Source organism: Bombus affinis, chromosome 8, assembly GCF_024516045.1.
Source record: "Bombus affinis isolate iyBomAffi1 chromosome 8, iyBomAffi1.2, whole genome shotgun sequence".
Lineage (NCBI taxonomy): Eukaryota > Metazoa > Arthropoda > Insecta > Hymenoptera > Apidae > Bombus > Bombus affinis.
Genome location: NC_066351.1, coordinates 15,411,940 through 15,430,163, shown reverse-complemented (window position 1 = coordinate 15,430,163; position 18,224 = coordinate 15,411,940). Strand labels below are relative to the sequence as shown.

Below are 18,224 nucleotides of genomic sequence, written 5' to 3'. Positions count from 1 at the left end.
CTAGAAATTATGAAAATTTTATCTCCAAACTTATTCGCCCTTAAATAATTGTCTTAAAATATTCTGAATATTTCCAGCCATCAAGAATGCATCACATTTCCATCCTCAGTTGGAAAAATCGTAAAATCTTGGTCAGGGAAGTTAAAAAATGGGAAATTTCTAAAACAGCCCTTGTTCTAGAACAACCCTTTTTCGTTGGCTCGGTAGTCGCTTCTCAGGGTTCGTTCCACCACGGAGCACACAGGCGAAATCCGCTGCGTGTGCGGTCACGCATGCACACGTGCATACAGCAGCCGGTACGCCACGGGGAATATGAAAGCGAGAGTCACTCGACTGTTACTCCATCCACGTTCCTCTGAACTTGACCCACTCTTTGTCTCTCGCGAAGTAACGTGTTTCAGTCGCGCCTACGACGTAACGTCGCCGTCCCTCTTCCCACTCGTCGGCACTTTAGCCGGGCCTCACCTTCGTCGCGAGCAGCCGCTCGAGCTCTACCTGCGCCCGACAGGTACATCACGAAATATTCCTGCAGCTGGTTTTAACCGGGTCAAGTTCGTTTTCAGACGACGGAGATCGGACCCGACCATTCCCCACGGACGCGGAACTGATAACGAGTCGCTCCTCTTCGCCAGAGACTTATCGTCTCTTCTGGTTTACACCGCTATCATAGCGGTCCTATGAATCATTTTTCTTCGTTTATCTTTGTCTCCTTGCTTCCATGTAAATGTTGTAGTACTTGGGCTAATTGTTTTTTAGCAGTTTTAACAGCGGTTCCACGGTGAATCTGTAGGGGTTGAAATAGGTCGATCAATCGACCGATGAAGCTAATTCGATTTTTAAATTGTAGCAATTGTGAATTTGCGAATCTCAGGATTCTGACCGTGTCTTTCTAGGAGTTTTTGAAAATTTATGGTCTCCTCGAAAGGAAGGAAATCTATGTACGAAACTTCGTTGTTCTTTATTCTTTTGGCTTCTGCAATTCTTACAAGAAATTGTCCTGTTCTCAGCTTTTTTATTTTTTCAAGATTCGAGAAACATATATATTTATTTCTTACGTTAAAGAATTATCAGGTGATTTTAGAAGAAGCTGGATTCAAGCGTTAAAATAGTTAAATACGATAGCAATATCTGAGATCATATTTGTTTTTATACGGTGCGTACGTGGCCAATGTTCGTTCGGACGACGTTTTTGGCGTTCAGTGCTAACTAATAGAAGGACGATGAAATATCTGAGCGGTTGTAATTTTAGTTCATGGCATCGCTTCGCCTATACACGCGGTGAGGTCGAAACCCTGTCTCTAGACGTGGAGTCACTGACATCGTGAGGTCGACGAAAACGAAATTTAGTTCGGTGCACTTGAGATAGAAACGACCTTCGCAGCCCCTGACAATAAGTCACTATCCTATGTTTAATCGTTTAATTTAATTCGTTCCGCTCAAAATAAATAGTTATTCCGAAGTCGTTCTCATTGATGAATATTCTTATTTTGACTATAAAGAAATTTTTAATTGAAACGTAGGTACATTGGGCCACACAATGCGATTCTTTTCGAAACAAACGAATTAGACGCGACTGATTTATTTTCTATCAAGTTTGTATTTCATATACAACAGTTTCTATCGAGTATCGGTGCACAAACTTTAAAACGATCAAAGTCTCCAGTTATATGAAATTTTCGGCTTGTTCACGGGTATTTCTGTAGCCAGGAAATTTCACTTTCCCTTAACGTTGTTTGATACGGTTACCGGAACACACACGAGCAGAGAGAGAGAGGGAGAAGGAGAGAGAGAGAGAGTGTGTGTGTGCGCGCGTGTGTGTGACAGAGAAAGAGAAAGAGAGTCTTGGGTCAAACGTGTTCCGGCAGAAATGGCGTCAAAACGCCGGCGGGAATCGCCTCTCGCGACGAGAATCGAATTGTATAGAAGTCGAAAGCCTGCGAGGCCTCAACTACAGACTATCAATGGACTGCATAGAATGTTGCGAATCAAATTACACACGGTGTGGGAAATAGCGAGTACAAGTTGCTTGGCTAGCCAATCACTGGCCGATTCATGGGAAAGAAAATCAAATTTTGTTGATGCCGAGTGCAGAACGACATCGTAATGTCACATCGGATAAATCTGCAAAATATTTTCACTTTTAGTCTAGTTTTTCGTCTCTCAGCTCAGATTTGTCAACTAGAGTTTCAATCCTCTATCGATTTTTCCATAACAGCAATCTTAATGACTTTTATGATATTCAAATGTCCCTGTCTCTTTAATGACAACGATTTGAATGCCTTCGACTTTCGAATGTCTTTGACTATGAGTAACACGACCTCAACGACCGCTGCAACTATCAAATGATCTAGACTTTCTATGACATTAGCTTGCTGATCTCCTGTGGGCCTTGAACGATCTTGACCGTCAATGGCGTAACCTTATTTTTCAAGTAGTCTTCTCTGAAAAGGAAAGACATTATCATCCAATTATTCCAAGCTTCCATTAACTTCGAAAAACCATACGAGAACGAGATAGACACGAAAATGAAGTTGGTGCGCGACATTTTAAGATACAGCTTGCAGCTTCGTTCGTGATATATTATCTACAGCGTCTATTTGATATGCACATAATTTGATTGTTCCCAGTGATGGACGGGCGCGCTATTTTATTTCGCGGATTTCATTGAATCTTGTCGCATTTTCAGACGTGTTTTGTTCTCTCGCTAACCGGTTTACACATCTGTTAAGCTTGTTATCGATCGAGCTCGAATTTTTGCAATCGTTTCCCCTCATTTCTTTCTACTTCTATTTCCTATATAACTCGTAAAAATGCTTGCCAACGAAAATGTCTCGCGCGCTCTATCATATGACACAATATCGTTCCCATTTTATCACGTAGTTTCTTTTCAACATTTCAAAATTTACATAAATGTACATAAATCATCGATAACTATAGTATCAACAAATTCTATGGAAAAGACCAGCAGAATTCTCTGCGTATTATATTTATCATCGAAAAATAACAACCTAAAGCTAAAGGGTAATTTATTTTATTTATTTATTTATTTATTTGCGCACGTACAGCTTCATCCGCATATAAACAAATAGGCCGGAAGCGAGAAAAAATCAGTAGTTGCAAAGGAAACAGAAAAACGTGATAATCAAATAGAAGAAAAAAATGGAAAAAATGGTCCGTGTTGTAACGATAATCGCCATCGATAAAATAAATTAGGATAACAAAGAGTACAGTTACCATAATTCGAGAAATATCGTCATAAATCATACTCGCGTCAATATTTTGAGATTACGATTCTTATTATCATCAAACCCATGTGGGAGTTTGCGTGCTAGATGTTGGTTGTATCGGCGTCGTTCTTCGTGAAACGACTCGCAATGTCATGTGCACGAAATGTCCCGTGTGACAGAGTGACTGGTGACGAATCATTGCATACGAATGATAACGTGACATTGCTGCATCGACGTGATTACGACTTCGATATGTTGTCGGAATAAACTGGCAACCTGGTTTAAACACGACCTAGTCCTCCTGCCCTGGAAAGGTGTTCGTATCGTTGTTGTCTGCGGCGTGTTATCAGCACGAAAGCCAATAGCGAGTCGAGACCGTGGAAACGTGTACTTAATCTATCACGAGCAATGTATTTCCCGATTATATTGTCGGCCAATTTATTACACCTTTCAGATACCCCTGCGTATACAGATGCATAGAAGGCTTTGGCGGATAGTCAATGGAAAATATAAAAATGGTGACGGTGATTTGCTTCAACTACGACATCGAGATTCATGTTGATAACTGTTTTCGAGAATTATTCTTTTCCGAAGATTCTTTGATTACGAGGATAATTAATTACACACGGTGTTTATAAATACGTAGGTGCAGTTAGGAAAATCGATTCTAAATGTGAAGACAACGAAACGAGCGTATAGGTTTTAGACAAGACATATCTTTAAGGAATGTTTTGTATGCGCGTGCACCTTCCTATAGAGAAGAAATATTATTATTATTGGATCAAAGAGGATTTGTGATTACATTTTCTTATTGGTTCCTTAACCATCGTCGCATTCTGTACGAAATCTACAAATAATCTTCCTCGATTCTATCATTTATTTCAAAATCCTACCAAATTAATGACATTTCTCTGCTACAGACATCTTCAATCAAAGCTATATATATTTAAGTAAAAGATTCTCCTATTCTTCTGATAAATTCTATCTTTAATGAGTTAAAAACTATTATAAAATGATCACTTATGTATATGCAAATTCATCATGGGATCAAAGCTATGAAACATATAGCATGGTAATTTCTCTTTCATATTCCTGTTCACTTTGAACTTTTACTTTCGTGCCTACCCGACGTACCCTATCGACACGTCCGTGTCCGTTAAATTCCAGGAGGCAAAGAATCCTGTCGCGGACGTCCCGGTTTCCAATAATACAACGCGGGGTGGCGTCTTCCTCGCAGCGCGGATTGAAGAAACGGATATCGAAACGGAGCGAACTATCTCCTTGGCACGGAACTCGAAAGGAATTCATTCACGCTCGCTGGTCTCCATCGAATCGTGCTATTCCGTCAATTCGAACGGGAAGTCTCTTTGTGCTCGGCTTCATTGTTCGGTCATCGAACGCGTCCAAGTGTCGAAGTGGTCGCCGCCTCGGTCGGGTTACGCGGTATCAGTTATATAGAAACGAGTCGTGAAACTTTGTCGAATAACTTTAACGAGACACAAATAAATAAATCGAAGATCGTTATCAGACAGAGATTTATGCTGTTTTCTTTCGCACAGCCTCTTTGTACCGGTTAGAATCTTTCTCGATTTCTTCGTTCGCCAGTATTTGTTTTTCATTTCGTACCAGTGAAGAGACTCGTGGTTATTTTCTAGTATTTTCTGTCGCGTTCGGATATCGTTAGATAGAATGGAATAATTTTCTAGAGCGTAAGATTTATCGCTGTAATGAGAAATTAGCTTTCCAAACTTTTGATCGTTTCGTTTATCAAGCGGGGCTTATATTAGAAATTCGTTAATAATACTCTTACTTTGTTCCCGATTGTAGCATCTATTTCTGTGAATTAAGGGGAAGAAAAGTTTGTTACTAGTTCTTCGACAGATACGAAGACTACTCCGAGAGAATTATGGGCACGAGCGAAATCGATCGAGATGATCGGATTGGATACGCCATCGCCGACGATTGATTCTTCTTACTGGCGCACATTATCCAAGTATCCGAAATCGATGCTGTCTTCGGTGAGTTATGTTATTAGACCCGAAGCTATGAAATGTATCTACCGTTTGCGACCGATAGGTCTGAGGGGTCAGATCTATTGTTATCGTTTGAATATTCCTGATTCAAAGGTTGGAACATTGACGGAAGAGCAGGGAAATTTGAAGGTTCAGTGGATTCGCTCGGTAATATGAATTTCTTCAAAAGATGTACTTCATGCATGAGATGTTTAAAATTTATGAAGGTAAAAGCGGAAGAATTTTCAATCTTCGAGGCCTCGTTTCACCCTCTACGTACGAGATCGGTTTGAAAAAAAAAGGATCTTGCAATTTGAGACTTTACATTCTTTCACGGAACCGCTCTTTTCTCATATCGCTCCTTATAGATTATTTTATATTATATTAAAAGATCTTTATATAAAAATCGCTTTCGTACTTTATGGTGTATTTAGATCCAATTCACTTGGTTCATAATACGTTCGTTGTAGTATTACGTTCCGTGATTCCTGTACAATACCTATTGACACCTTTATTAATACAAATGACGAATCACGCTGTTCTACGATTGTCTAAACCAAAAGTACCGCATCGACGCGTGAAATTTCAAATTTCTTCCGTGTCCATCGCGAGTACGAAACGATCGAAAATCGTCACGTTTCCGGGCCAGCAAATTGCGATCGCACAGCCACCCTTTCAAACGGCGACACGCAGCCATATCGAAAGTAATAGTTGCGCGGTTTAGTTACCGTCATCACTCGGCTATGACATTTATCGCGACCGAATAAAGCACCAACACTCGTACCTTTCGTTCATTCATCGACATCGACGCGACCATGTCGAGAATTTTTTTTCATTTCTGCATCACGTTTACCATCGCCACGCCGGGAAATCGAATCGAAATTAAACGAACACGGCCACGACAAGGACAGGGTAGCGACGCACATATCCCACCCCCTGGCCCATTTTGTTTTACCTTTTTTCAACTCCTCTTTTCTTCGTTTTTTTGTCCATTTTGTTTCATCCTACCTTTTGGTTGTCCGTTTGCTTTTTTCTTTCGGCTTGTCCCTTTTTCTCCGTTTGAATCGTCGCTCGTTCACCCTTTTCACTCGCGTATGCACGCCTTCCATTACAATCGTTTTCACCAATTTTGTTCGGCGACTCGTGTATTTACGAGTAATAGCAGCTCCGAGCTCTGTGTCTCTTTCTCTACTAGTAGATTACATGCCGATCTGCCGATGACACTCTCGCCTTAGGTAGAAATTGTTTGTAGGATCAGCTCGTTTTTCGTCGGATAAAGAGTGGATGCGAGTAACGAGAAAAACCGTACAGTGTTCAATTAATTCTCTCATCGATTTGTACGCTTTGAAAAATACGCCAGGGAGCACGAAGTTTTCTACGCAACGCGATCAATATACACGTTACGATAAAAAGTGCCACTACGTTCCTGTTCATCAGCCAACAATTACAGCTTAAGTTACTTTAATCTAAAGAGATAGATCGCATTTCTAATCCGACGGTCATACGATATCTTCGGAAAGAAATCGTGTAGAGCATTTTACTTCTTTAATAATTTCTTTAATAATTCTTTAATAATCCGTAAGAGAACATGGGAATACACCTTACGTATTTCCCCAGCAAGAAAACAATAATATTGTCATTTCTCTCGTAAAAGTTCCTGTCGGATTTGTGTCACGAGCAGCCCACCTTCTAAAATCTTTGACCGAAAGACCCAATGTAAAGCAGTCATCTGTTGGAAAATTTTTCGTGCACCCAATGCAAACAATGTCCCACAGTTGCCCCCTGTTCCGTAGAGAAATCATTCTTTTCGCACAGTTCGAGTAAATTAGTAAAGTTTGTAAGTTTGAACGGCCGCAATTTACCCTACGAGATTGCCGAGGTATAATTCGATATCCTTCGCGACACTGTTTCACTTCCGCCTCCTGCTTCAACCTGTTCGCTCAACATGCAAACTATTCAGAACAACACCGGCTCAACGAAGGTTCTTGGTGGATTCTAGCAGGCAAGCCAGGAAAATGGACGAATTAACATTTAAAGGACGATTTTAGCCGTGTAAAACCTGCCCTTTTTATCTCCGGCTGCTTTTTCTCTGCGAATATCCAGCGATATCCGTCTCTCTCCGTGAAGATGAGAAGTCTCTAGGAAACACGTGGACCAGAAACTGGTAACACGATGGGTGCACGACGATGGCCGCTGGTACGCGAAGAATAGAGATTTTCCTGATTAGAGGGGCTGATCGGCTGAGCTTTCTTGGAAACGGAGGGCTAATGAAACGTTTGTAATCGTAACTGGGAGGAAACGAGCAGTTTGCGCGACGTGAACGTTCAGCGGTTGAACGCTCGAAGAATCCTCGAGTTTCCAACCGGTCTTGAATAATAAAAGAAAAAAGTTTCCAACGTGAATGTAATGAAGATGCAATGGGGCGAACGAAAACTCAATGCACGTACGACGACGTGGGTGAAACGTATGTTTCTAAATTCAATTAGAGGCGTTGCGTTGCTCTATTATTGCTTAGTCTCCGGAGGGTGTATCGTCGGATGAGTTGAGTACACAGAGATGGGAAAAACTTTGAGTAATTGAAGTCTTTCGCGAAATTATGGATAATTGTACGATAGTGATGAATTTAAAACACAGTTAGCTGTTCGATATTTGAATATACGGTTTTAGAAAATGACCTTCTTCCTATTTCTATATAGGGTTAAGCGTTTTGAAAAAAATGTCCTTTCTTCGCGAAGTTGAGTGTTCGTTATTTCGTGAATACTTAACCTCGTTCATTTTTTTGGCCTTGGTTTACTTATATGCCGTGCATGGTCTTTAAAACACGTATTATGAGACGAGAAAAATAGTCGGATGACATAATTGAGATCTTTAATAAAGAATTACAATTAGCTACGTGGCAGAGTGGAAAAGTTAGTTACATTCCCTTAGAGATTTTTATTTGTAGGAGATATCACGATAAAGGTTGCTGGCTTCAATGATTATTACTTTGTCTCTAGAGTTTTATTAACAGGAAAATTTCATTTGTTTTCAGTCGCGAAGGGTACGTTGTCGGTTGGGAGTTGAATCCAAATAGGAAGCCGGCGTAGTGATTCGGTCTTTCTGCGGCGAAAAAAGTGTAACTCCACTGAAACTCATCGCCAATTCAGTGAGGTGTATGGTGATAATACGATATCGCAAAATAATGCACTTCGATCGAGGACGAGCGTACGAATATCAAAAAAAAGTTATCGGCAGGGAAAACTGTCAACTTGGTCGACAAATGACAACGCACGTCACAGGGAAATTCTACGAAACAAGCATAGAAGAACTAACTATAACTGTTGAAATTAGAAATATAGCCATAAATGCTGAATATCTTTTTTTAAGGCGAGTGCAACCAATTTTTCTACCCTGTCTCGTATTATTTTTACAAATTTATTTCGTGTCGAAGTAATTACTTGAAGAAAAACTCTACACCTTTTCTATTGTATATCCGTGACTTGGAGACCGCAGTCACGAAGAAAATAGAATTTAGTGAAATAAAAAATTCTATTGTGCCCCTCAATATAAATTTTGTTTTGGAACACAAGGTCTAGAAACAAAAGAGTTATAAGTAGATTTCTATTGCTATTTCTTGTAGGTCCATATTATTGTGCCCCTCAATATAAATTTTGTTTTGGAACACAAGGTCTAGAAACAAGAGAGCTATAAGTAGATTTCTATTGCTGTTTTTTGTAGGTCCATATTATTGTGCCCCTCAATATAAATTTTGTTTTGGATTGCAAGGTCTAGAAACAAAAGAGTTATAAGTAGATTTCTATTGCTGTTTTTTGTAGGTTCATATTATTGTGCCCTTCAATATAAATTTTGTTTTGGAACACAAGGTCTAGAAACAAGAGAGCTATAAGTAGATTTCTATTGCTGTTTTTTGTAGGTCCATATTATTGTGCCCTTCAATATAAATTTTGTTTTGGAACACAAGGTCTAGAAACAAAAGAGTAATAAGTAGATTTCTATTGCTGTTTTTTGTAGGTCCATATTATTGTGCCCTTCAATATAAATTTTGTTTTGGAACACAAGGTCTAGAAACAAGAGAGCTATAAGTAGATTTCTATTGCTGTTTTTTGTAGGTCCATATTATTGTGCCCCTCAATATAAATTTTGTTTTGGAACACAAGGTCTAGAAACAAGAGAGCTATAAGTAGATTTCTATTGCTGTTTTTTGTAGGTCCATATTATTGTGCCCTTCAATATAAATTTTGTTTTGGATTGCAAGGTCTAGAAACAAAAGAGTAATAAGTAGATTTCTATTGCTATTTCTTGTAGGTCCATATTATTGTGCCCTTTAATGTAAATTTTGTTTTGGATCACAAGGTCAAGAAACAAAAGAGTAATAAGTAGATTTCTATTGCTATTTCTTGTAGGTCCATATTATTGTGCCCTTTAATGTAAATTTTGTTTTGGATCACAAGGTCAAGAAACAAGAGAGCTATCAGTAGATTTCTAGCTCCATATTATTGTGTCCTTCAATGTAAATTTTGTTTTGGATCACAAGGTCTAGAAACAAAAGAGCTATAAGTAGATTTCTATTGCTGTTTTTCGTAGCCTTCAGCTAAAGCTACAAAGTTAACTTTTTGGTAATGTCCTTTGCTATAAATATATGAAGATGCTCCCTATCACTCTTCTTCTTATTGTATTTTAAACACTGTAAGAGTGAGGACCTGGATCAGCATACATTATACCTGTGTTTATATTTATACCTTTACTTATTTCAATATAGGATTTTTCTATTACAAATTCATCCACTCGTTCTTCTATCAGTCAACCTCGACATTTATCAAGGGAATTGGAGACAATGGAAAGCGTTTCCTTTTTCCAGATCTTTATTTATTAGTGGACCACCTTTAATCTCATCGTTGCGTTTTTTCATACCTTTCCTGAAAAAGATGTATTAACTTTTGATTATACTGTTTAACAATGTCTAATCGAAAAATGCCAGGTACAAGAATCTACAATCAAGCAACCCTTTTTCTTTTTCTTGCGTGCGTTCGAGCGTTCGCTGCACCGCGAATAGCCAGGCTCATTTTTCTTACTTAGCGTCGCGAGCTCTCATTCCGCGAAATTAACAAATTTATAAACGCTTCCAAACAAAGTCTCTAAACGAAGCATCCTTTATCTCGCGATATCGTAACTTACGAACTTTTCCCGATTAAATTTCCCTTTCCCCAGGTTCATAGTAATCTCTTTCGCGTATTAATCTAGACGCACAGAGATCAATCGGTTTATCAAATTTCCGAAAACGTTGCAAACGACACCTGAAGAATACTCTTCTTCTTTCTCTTTCTCAATATCGTTCCGATTCCAAGGACATCGTTTCAGAGACTTCGATGGAACACACAACTTGCATAATCTCCGGTAAGTTCATCTTCGCCAGATTTCCCTAACAATCATTCAAAAAGGTACAATTGTTTCATTTTACCAATGCAATGAATATTTTACTGTTGCTGTATATCAGGTGAAAAGTACAAAAGTTACCGTTTGCAATGCTTACATATTAGCATGCAGCTATAATATTACGAGAAAATCTCATGGGTAATAGCCTTCGGGGATGAAAAATGTTTGTAATACGCTCATCAACATCTCGAAGATACTATTTCTATTTCCTTTTCACGTGTCGTTTCATGTTATACAAACTCATGGTTCACCTCTTGGACAGAATCAACCTTACCAATATCGTTTCTAAGATTTCGACGGAACTCAGGCTGCACGTTTCCGGTAGGTCTATCTTAGGTGGATTTCTCTGATAGTCGCGTCCCGCAGGGACGAGAAAATAAATAAATGACGAGCGATTCCCGTGAGCCTGGTGAGCCGGCAAGAAGGAGCGGTTTCGGTGTAGATAGCGCGAGAATTATGGTTCCTCACGGGGGCTGTGATGAAGGTAGGCGGCAGCAGGGGTACGCGGGGCAATTTTAAGCCCTCCTCTCGGTTTCTGGCCTTATAACTCTGTAATTTTTACCCTCGGAAAAGTTAAGAGTAATTTACTGGCTCCACGTAGGCGTTATTCGACTCGACCCACTCCTCCGTGTACGCCTCCTATGCTGCCCCGTGAAATAGCTACATCGAAGATCCCTGGCCCTTGTTAATTGTCTGCCGTGGATGAGCTTGATCTTCCCGCGAAACTGCTAACCGGCAGGCTTGAGATAAATGTTAGTAATATCGTTACGAAAATAGGTAGTTACTTCTTTTCGGAGCCACGGGTAGACGTCCCCGGGGGTCTCATCCCCCAACTCGTTGAATCGTCCTTTCTTTGTTTGTCGGTAATAATGGACGAAAGAACTTGGAAACGAGCTGATGAAAACGAGTTTCTCTTGTACGAACAATGGGTCGGAACAAACGAAAGTGGTTGTGTTATAGAAATTAAGCTCCATATATCTTGTACATATTGTACGTATTAACGTTGAGGAATTTGATACTCGTTTTCATGAAAATTGCGTTAAGTACATGTACGTTAACATTTCCTCTGAAACGATGTGACTCTCTTGCAGATTCGTTGACAACGTTTTTCTGTAAACGTACTGTACGATGAAATAAAATATTATCCGCGGACCATTGTCTCGTAGGTAGCTTTTAATAATTAAAGAATTTATTTATTTACAATAAGTATGAAGTTGCTTGTAGGACCAATCGGATAGGAATTAAACGCATTCCTATTCCCTCGGTTTACCTAGGAACTTCTAGTTCGTACGATTATCCTGTCAGCATAGAAACGCAAGTTGAAGCAACCGGAGGTACTCGCGAGATGGTCGATCACGAGCAATTCGAGATATTGCGGGATGGTGTGTACGTGTTCGAGAATGCTACTGATCTGTGTGTACTGGACGGAGAAACGGGCCACGAAGGGGCCAGCATGCATCGAATCCCGGTAGCATTATTTAGCCGGGAAAAGTGCTGCCGACGCCATTAATCCGATTGGACGAACCTTCACCCTTAGGCCTTAGGGATCCATTATGTATTAGGAGGATCGGCTTGCTCAGTAGCCGGTAAGATTAAAGTTGGAACGGGCAAGGAAATGCGCTGCTTCAACACCGAAAATCCCGAACATAATTTCCCCCGGTAGAGATTTTAATCCTTTAAGAAAATAAGGAATCTCGGTAGCCACGTAGCGATTTTGTGGATCCATATATTGATATAAATTATGGGCAGAAATTTTGACGGTAGAGAATTGCAATAATTAGGAAAATAAATCGCGTGAACTTTTTCATCGAATAAAATTTCTACGTTTAGAATTATGTCACATTATAAGGATAATAATACGTATAATTCATTGGGAAAGGGAAGATTTCTTGAATGCGACAGATTCAACAACTATGTTTATAAAATTAATATTCTTCTTTCTTTTTCAATTTTCATGGACTAACTAACTTTAGAATGAAGATAACGTTAGAATGGAATATACCTCTGTGTCCAAAATCGCACTTCTTCAGCTTCTGTTCGCTCCTTAAAAAGTTGATATTTCGTGGACACGCGAGGGTGGAAAGCTGTTTCGTGGATATTTCACGAGGCAAATGCCGTGACTTATTTTACGGCACGAAAGAAGCAAACGAACGTGAATTTCCGGTGGGCCGACATTCTTTCTTTCCTACTGCTTCTCTACGTTGAAACCTTTTCGTGGTAAAAGCAAAGAAACGCACGCCTGCTTGCGCAACCACGTCTTTTTGAGGTTTCGTCTCTATTAGCATGATTGTAACTGCGTATCGAGTTGCCTCGTTTTCGCGCTCTGTTCTCACCCTACCAACTCTACGAAATAATAATTTGGCAATTTATTTAGATACATTTGTCCCGAGCACGAAATGTTAGAAATATCTTCCGAAATATGTACCGGTTGATTTAAATTTTCTCCCTTTAAATTTAACATCCTCTTTCAATTCTGCCTGCAAATTGTTCTGTGTAAAAATGACGTTGACTATTTTTGGTCGCTACGTGGGGAGAATGTGGCGCGATCAAAGGTTAAACGAAGCGTGCTGGAGGAAAGAGAAAACTTTTAAAAATAAGAAAGCTGAAGTATGGTATAATGAAAAATAGAGCGATTCTCAAACACCGCATTCAAACGTGCCGCACCGACAAGAACCATTAGGAAGGAAATGACCGTGAAGCTAGGCACGTTGGTCGAAGGAAACCGCGTGGTTTCCTCGCGAAAGTAATTTGTCTGCTTTTCATTCCCTTTCCGTTTGCTCACGACGAACTTCTGTCCCTGAACATTTTTCTATCGATGGAAATATTTACATAACTGTTCGAAATTATCACTGACATTTACATGCTGAAATTTATTTACAAAGTTTCTAAATTTTCGCTATCGGATTGGAATTATTAGGAGGAGGAATTTCAGTGATACACGTGAGAATCATTATATCAACGCAGATATTGTAAATATCATTTATTGGACTTTTAGGCGTCATGGGGTACAACGATTACATCACGTTGCTTATTTATAACACCTAAGCAATTCGATAAAAATGAAAAGAAAGAAGAACTACGGGGAGACGTTTTCCGTTCGTTCGGGTAAAAATCGTCGAGAAATGAAGAAACTCGGGGCGGGGGGGAGGGGGACACTGGATTAATTTTCGTTCTCGCGTCTATAAAGTGTAATAATGCCGACTTCCGTGCGGATTAGGCGTGAACGGATGAATGAAGCTATAAACGCATCGCAGCCGGCACGCGTTGACAAAAATTAGGAACCACTGCGTTTACAAAAATGTACGCAACAACACCATTTTTTTTCTTTCTTCCTTCTTTTTCTTTTCTATTTTTTTTCTTCTTCTTCTTCTTCTTTCAGAGGAACTGGAACGATCGAAACGAGACGCTACATTCACTTCTTATCTAGCAATCGCGGAGAGATAAAAAACGAATAATCACGAAAGACAACGATGTTACGTAGATTCGTGTTGATTTGTGTTTTTTCTTTTTTTCTTTCGTTTGTTTTTTCTTTACTACTGCAGTACAATCACCGTACAACCATCGAAAAACGTATAATCTAGGACGTTGATCGGGAATAAGGAGGAGTTTCGTTTGATTTATTTATCGTTATGGTTCTGTTTTTGAATTGAAATTGTCATCATCGTCGTCGTCATTATCGTAACACTTTTTTCACGGCCGCTCTCGATTGAAAACTAACCATCGATCGGTACACGACATCCAGGGGGAAGGCGAACGAGAACTTATGGCTAAATAAAACTTTATAAAAATATATCAACGAATAATAAATATATCTCTAACAGCGTCACTGTATAATTCGTCATGCATAGCCCTCGGTGTACGATAGCCTATGCATTTACAATCACTATATACACGCTATTTTTTTTTTTTTTTTTGTTTTAATGCTACTTACCTAAAATAATATACAACAATGTATCTTTCTCCTTAATGTTCCTATTTTCTTTTTTTTTTTTACGGAATATTTCTTGTTTCGTTTCTTGCGTTTAATTCAATTCGTTACTTCGTTTTCTTATCCATACGCGTAATTAATTCCATCATTTTCTTCCTTCTTTGACTCGACTTTCGCCGAGTTGTTTTCTTTGGTTCATGTTACGTCCTAACAATTACATTTGAACGAACAGCGATCATTTTCTATACTTCGACCACGTTCAGCCGTCGACGTTCTGCGAACCCGAATGTAAAAATTGGTCTCTTGTTCAACGCGTGTACACCTCTGCCTTCATTGCATTCTTTTATCGTTTGTCTTTCTTTTTCGTCCTCTTTCATTCTCGCATGCCGTCCGGTTTCTTTACAAATAAACTATACAAATATTTACACGTGCCCTCCGTAACGCATAATCTCGTCGAATATTCCATTTTATTAAGCTTAATCGAGAAAATCGCCGCGGGTCACGATTCTCGTGGTCGAAATCTCGCGACAATTTAGTTTACAAAGTTTTCCCCTACGCGATAACCGTATCCTCTTTCGAATTACTTTGGCCGCGCCGTTTCTCCATTTAAGGCCAGAGAAAGACATTGGCTACGTCGCGGTCGTAGATTCGAATCGCAGACTCCGAGGCATCGAACACACGTACGAAACCGTGGACCGTGCCTTTTAATTCCACTTCGAAATGGACATTTTTTTCCTTCTTTCCCTTCTTTTTTCTTTCTCTAATAAAGAAGAAAGGAGAAAAGAAAAAAAAAGGAAAATAAATCTATAATGTACAGTCGAAGTTACGTCGATTCGATTTGTCAATCCCAACCGTCGTTTATCATCTAGAAAACCCTATGACAAGAACGTAGAGAAAAAGAAGACAAGAGAGAAAAAAAAGAGAATACAAAAAGAATAAAAAATATGGAAAAAGAAAAAGAACGAATGTAGCAACGAGATCCATGATTAAGGAACGTCGAGGCCGGATTATCGTCGTCGCCGGAAGCTCTGCATCGTTCATCGACAACGACAGCGTCGATAAAAGGCTTTCTCGTTTAAGCGTGTTCACCCTTTCGATACATAATAAACAGGGTTTTCTCGTTGCATCGTCATCGAGTCTCGCCTTGAGTCAAGAACACGCTAATACAAAACGTTGCTCCGTATTCTTATCCGAAACGATGTATCCCATTCATCTTGCTCGCTCATTCTCTCCTTTGTAATTTATATATTTTCTATTTACAATCGTCGAAGATGGCGGAAATACTGACGGAACTTTGACTTCCTTCCCCCTTGTTCTTATCGTCTAATCAGGGAAGCTGATGTACAATTTTTTGTTCGAGTTCAGAGCCACTCCCTTGACTCTTCGCAAGCAAACGGTATCGACGTACTCCCAGCGATATCTCAGCGGCGATGCTCCTGCAGAATGACCAGGGCCAGACACATCGAAAGGTAAGTGAGACTCGCTGACCGGAAGTGAGCGTGACTGTACTCGGAGGCGCGCGTCACGTTCAACAAAACGGAAGCGTCCGAGATCCCTTCCGACGAGCGAACCAGCACAAACCATTCGCCGGCGTGAGACCATTGAATCGTGTCGAAGCTCAGCACCGTTCTGTAACAGGACTCCGTGCCACCGTCCTGAAAGGCAAACAACGAGAAACGTGCGTCGTTAATGAATTCGATACCGATGTTCCCGGAGTTTGTCAAGTATTCGTGACCTGATTCGTGCGATGGTTTTAAAGGGTTCGCTAGGAACCACCGAGGGTTATAAAGGATAATTTATCTGGATGGAGTTGCGGACGATCGTTGCTACTGGCAAGTTTTCGAGAGGGGAAAGTTGATAGCGGAATAGGTCAAGGGTAGTTCGAGATTTTCCATTTTCCCCCAATAAGAATTGCCATTGCCTCTTTTTTTTTTATGAAGATACGTAGGCTAGGAGAGAAATTTCTTACCGCCTTTTTGTGGAAGAATGAAATGGCAGAAGGTGGAAGAGAAATTACCTTGTGTTCAAATAGACTATCATCTGTCCGATGAAACGGCGATTAAATACAATTGTTTACGAAAATGTTTGAACATTCGTGCATACTTTCATGAGTATACCGTGTGTGTTATGCAAACGTTCAAATACTTTCGCGAACCATTGTGTATGTAATGATGACATAAAGGTAATATGCGCGATTAAGATGTAAGAATTTGCTTGTGTTAATTTAAAGAGATAGAACTTTCTCAGGATTCTCGTGCCACAGATCGCGTCTTTATAGTTCGATATAATTGTTAAAATAAAATAAAGTCAGAGCGTAGATCTTGAAGCAAAGACCAAATCGGTGCAAACGCAAATTGAGATAAGAAGTTGATATTCAAGCAAGAGTTTCGGAGTCGTTCGATTTCCCGACCTTTTTATCACTCGGCGTTCATTAACTTGCAATTCGATAAAGTCGATCCTACGACCGTATTTCTTATCTGCCGCGATTCTGTTTAGCTACTTGAGATTAAACTTTCGCGCGCAACTTCCACGAAAAAGCGAAAACTTCCTACATCGTGCCACGTTCTCGCTTCAATTGCCCATATCACTTCCGATTTCCATCGCTTTATCTTCCTTTTCTCCGACTTATATACCTCCTTAAGCTTCTCCTTTTTTCCCCCTAGCACGGCTCCTCTTCTTTCGTTCCTTCAGCTTTTTGTACGTCGCCGATGGAATCGATCGAATTAAATCGGCACGGTTTCCAGTGGTTGATCGATAGAAACGCGAAGAACACGGAGCTGAAAATAAAATTGAGCAACGCAAAATGTCAACTGGCCAGAAATAAAAATGACGCCTTTTAACGGATTAACTGGAACGCGTTGCTGCGAGTTCCATTATCGCGTAATACAAAATGAGGCACGCGTCAAACGATTGCCCTGTTTTATTCAATCACGTTAATTACTCTGATTATTTTTGCACGCGTTTAATCAACGGAAAAGCAGACGGTTGATCGAACGTATCGATGTTAAGTTCCTCGTGATCCTTTTATGGGCAAGCAAAGAGGAAACCGTATCAGAAATAAACGTACAAAACGGCATAAAAGAAACGTGGATCTTGGAAATGATATTTAAGCTTGTACAACGAAATTAAATCCACGAAATGCCGCGTAGAATCGCGTGGAACACGAAAAAAGGTATAATTATATTGCACGATGCTCCCTTTATCAATTCGTGTCCTTTCCGTTTGGCAAAGTACGTGCAACGAAGAAATACGTTTCCGTAATTGAATCGGATTCCGCTTGTCTCGGGGGTAACTTCTCTCGCAATTCGAACCAGACGTCGTCGTTCGTAGTCTCGCGAATTTTTCGCGTGCAACCAGTCGCAGTTTCTTGCTCCATTTAACTTTGCGTTTCATCCTCGTACTTTCTCAGTTTCACCAACCTACCACCGATCGCCATCCCAGACTCCTCGTGCTCTTTGTTCTTCGGCTTTGCTCTTCTCCGTTACCATTCTTTGCCCTTGGCTTTTTTCTTCGTGTCGTTTCCCGAGATGAGTCCACGTTGATGTTGTTTTACGTGATTCGTGCGTACCCTTCGTCGAATTTGGGCAATTTACGATAAATTAAGTAGCTCGAGTTCGTTCGGTT

At 40.0% G+C, this 18,224-nt stretch overlaps 1 protein-coding gene and 1 long non-coding RNA gene across 4 annotated transcripts in view; one reads left to right on the top strand and one right to left on the bottom strand.

Moving 5' to 3' along the window:
- The first annotated feature begins 8,845 nt into the window (after positions 1 to 8,845).
- Positions 8,846 to 9,823, top strand: LOC126919084 (uncharacterized). Of its 3 annotated transcripts, XR_007711505.1 has the most exons (4): positions 8,846 to 8,956; positions 9,251 to 9,348; positions 9,545 to 9,690; positions 9,774 to 9,823. It is a non-coding gene; the product is annotated as an uncharacterized LOC126919084 (long non-coding RNA). The 3 variants fall into 3 exon arrangements; XR_007711506.1 differs by lacking the exons at positions 8,846 to 8,956; positions 9,251 to 9,348 and adding an exon at positions 9,060 to 9,200 and having other exon boundaries at positions 9,397 to 9,592; XR_007711504.1 differs by lacking the exons at positions 8,846 to 8,956; positions 9,251 to 9,348 and adding an exon at positions 9,060 to 9,200 and having other exon boundaries at positions 9,397 to 9,690.
- Positions 9,824 to 13,637: 3,814 nt separating this feature from the next.
- Positions 13,638 to 18,224, bottom strand: part of LOC126919699 (B-cell receptor CD22) — a 309,936-nt gene continuing 305,349 nt past the window's right edge. The window contains exon 11 of the mRNA XM_050729194.1: positions 13,638 to 16,255. Coding sequence (XP_050585151.1) covers positions 16,022 to 16,255 — 234 coding nt within the window. The 3' untranslated portion in view covers positions 13,638 to 16,021. The remainder of the gene's footprint in view (positions 16,256 to 18,224) is intronic.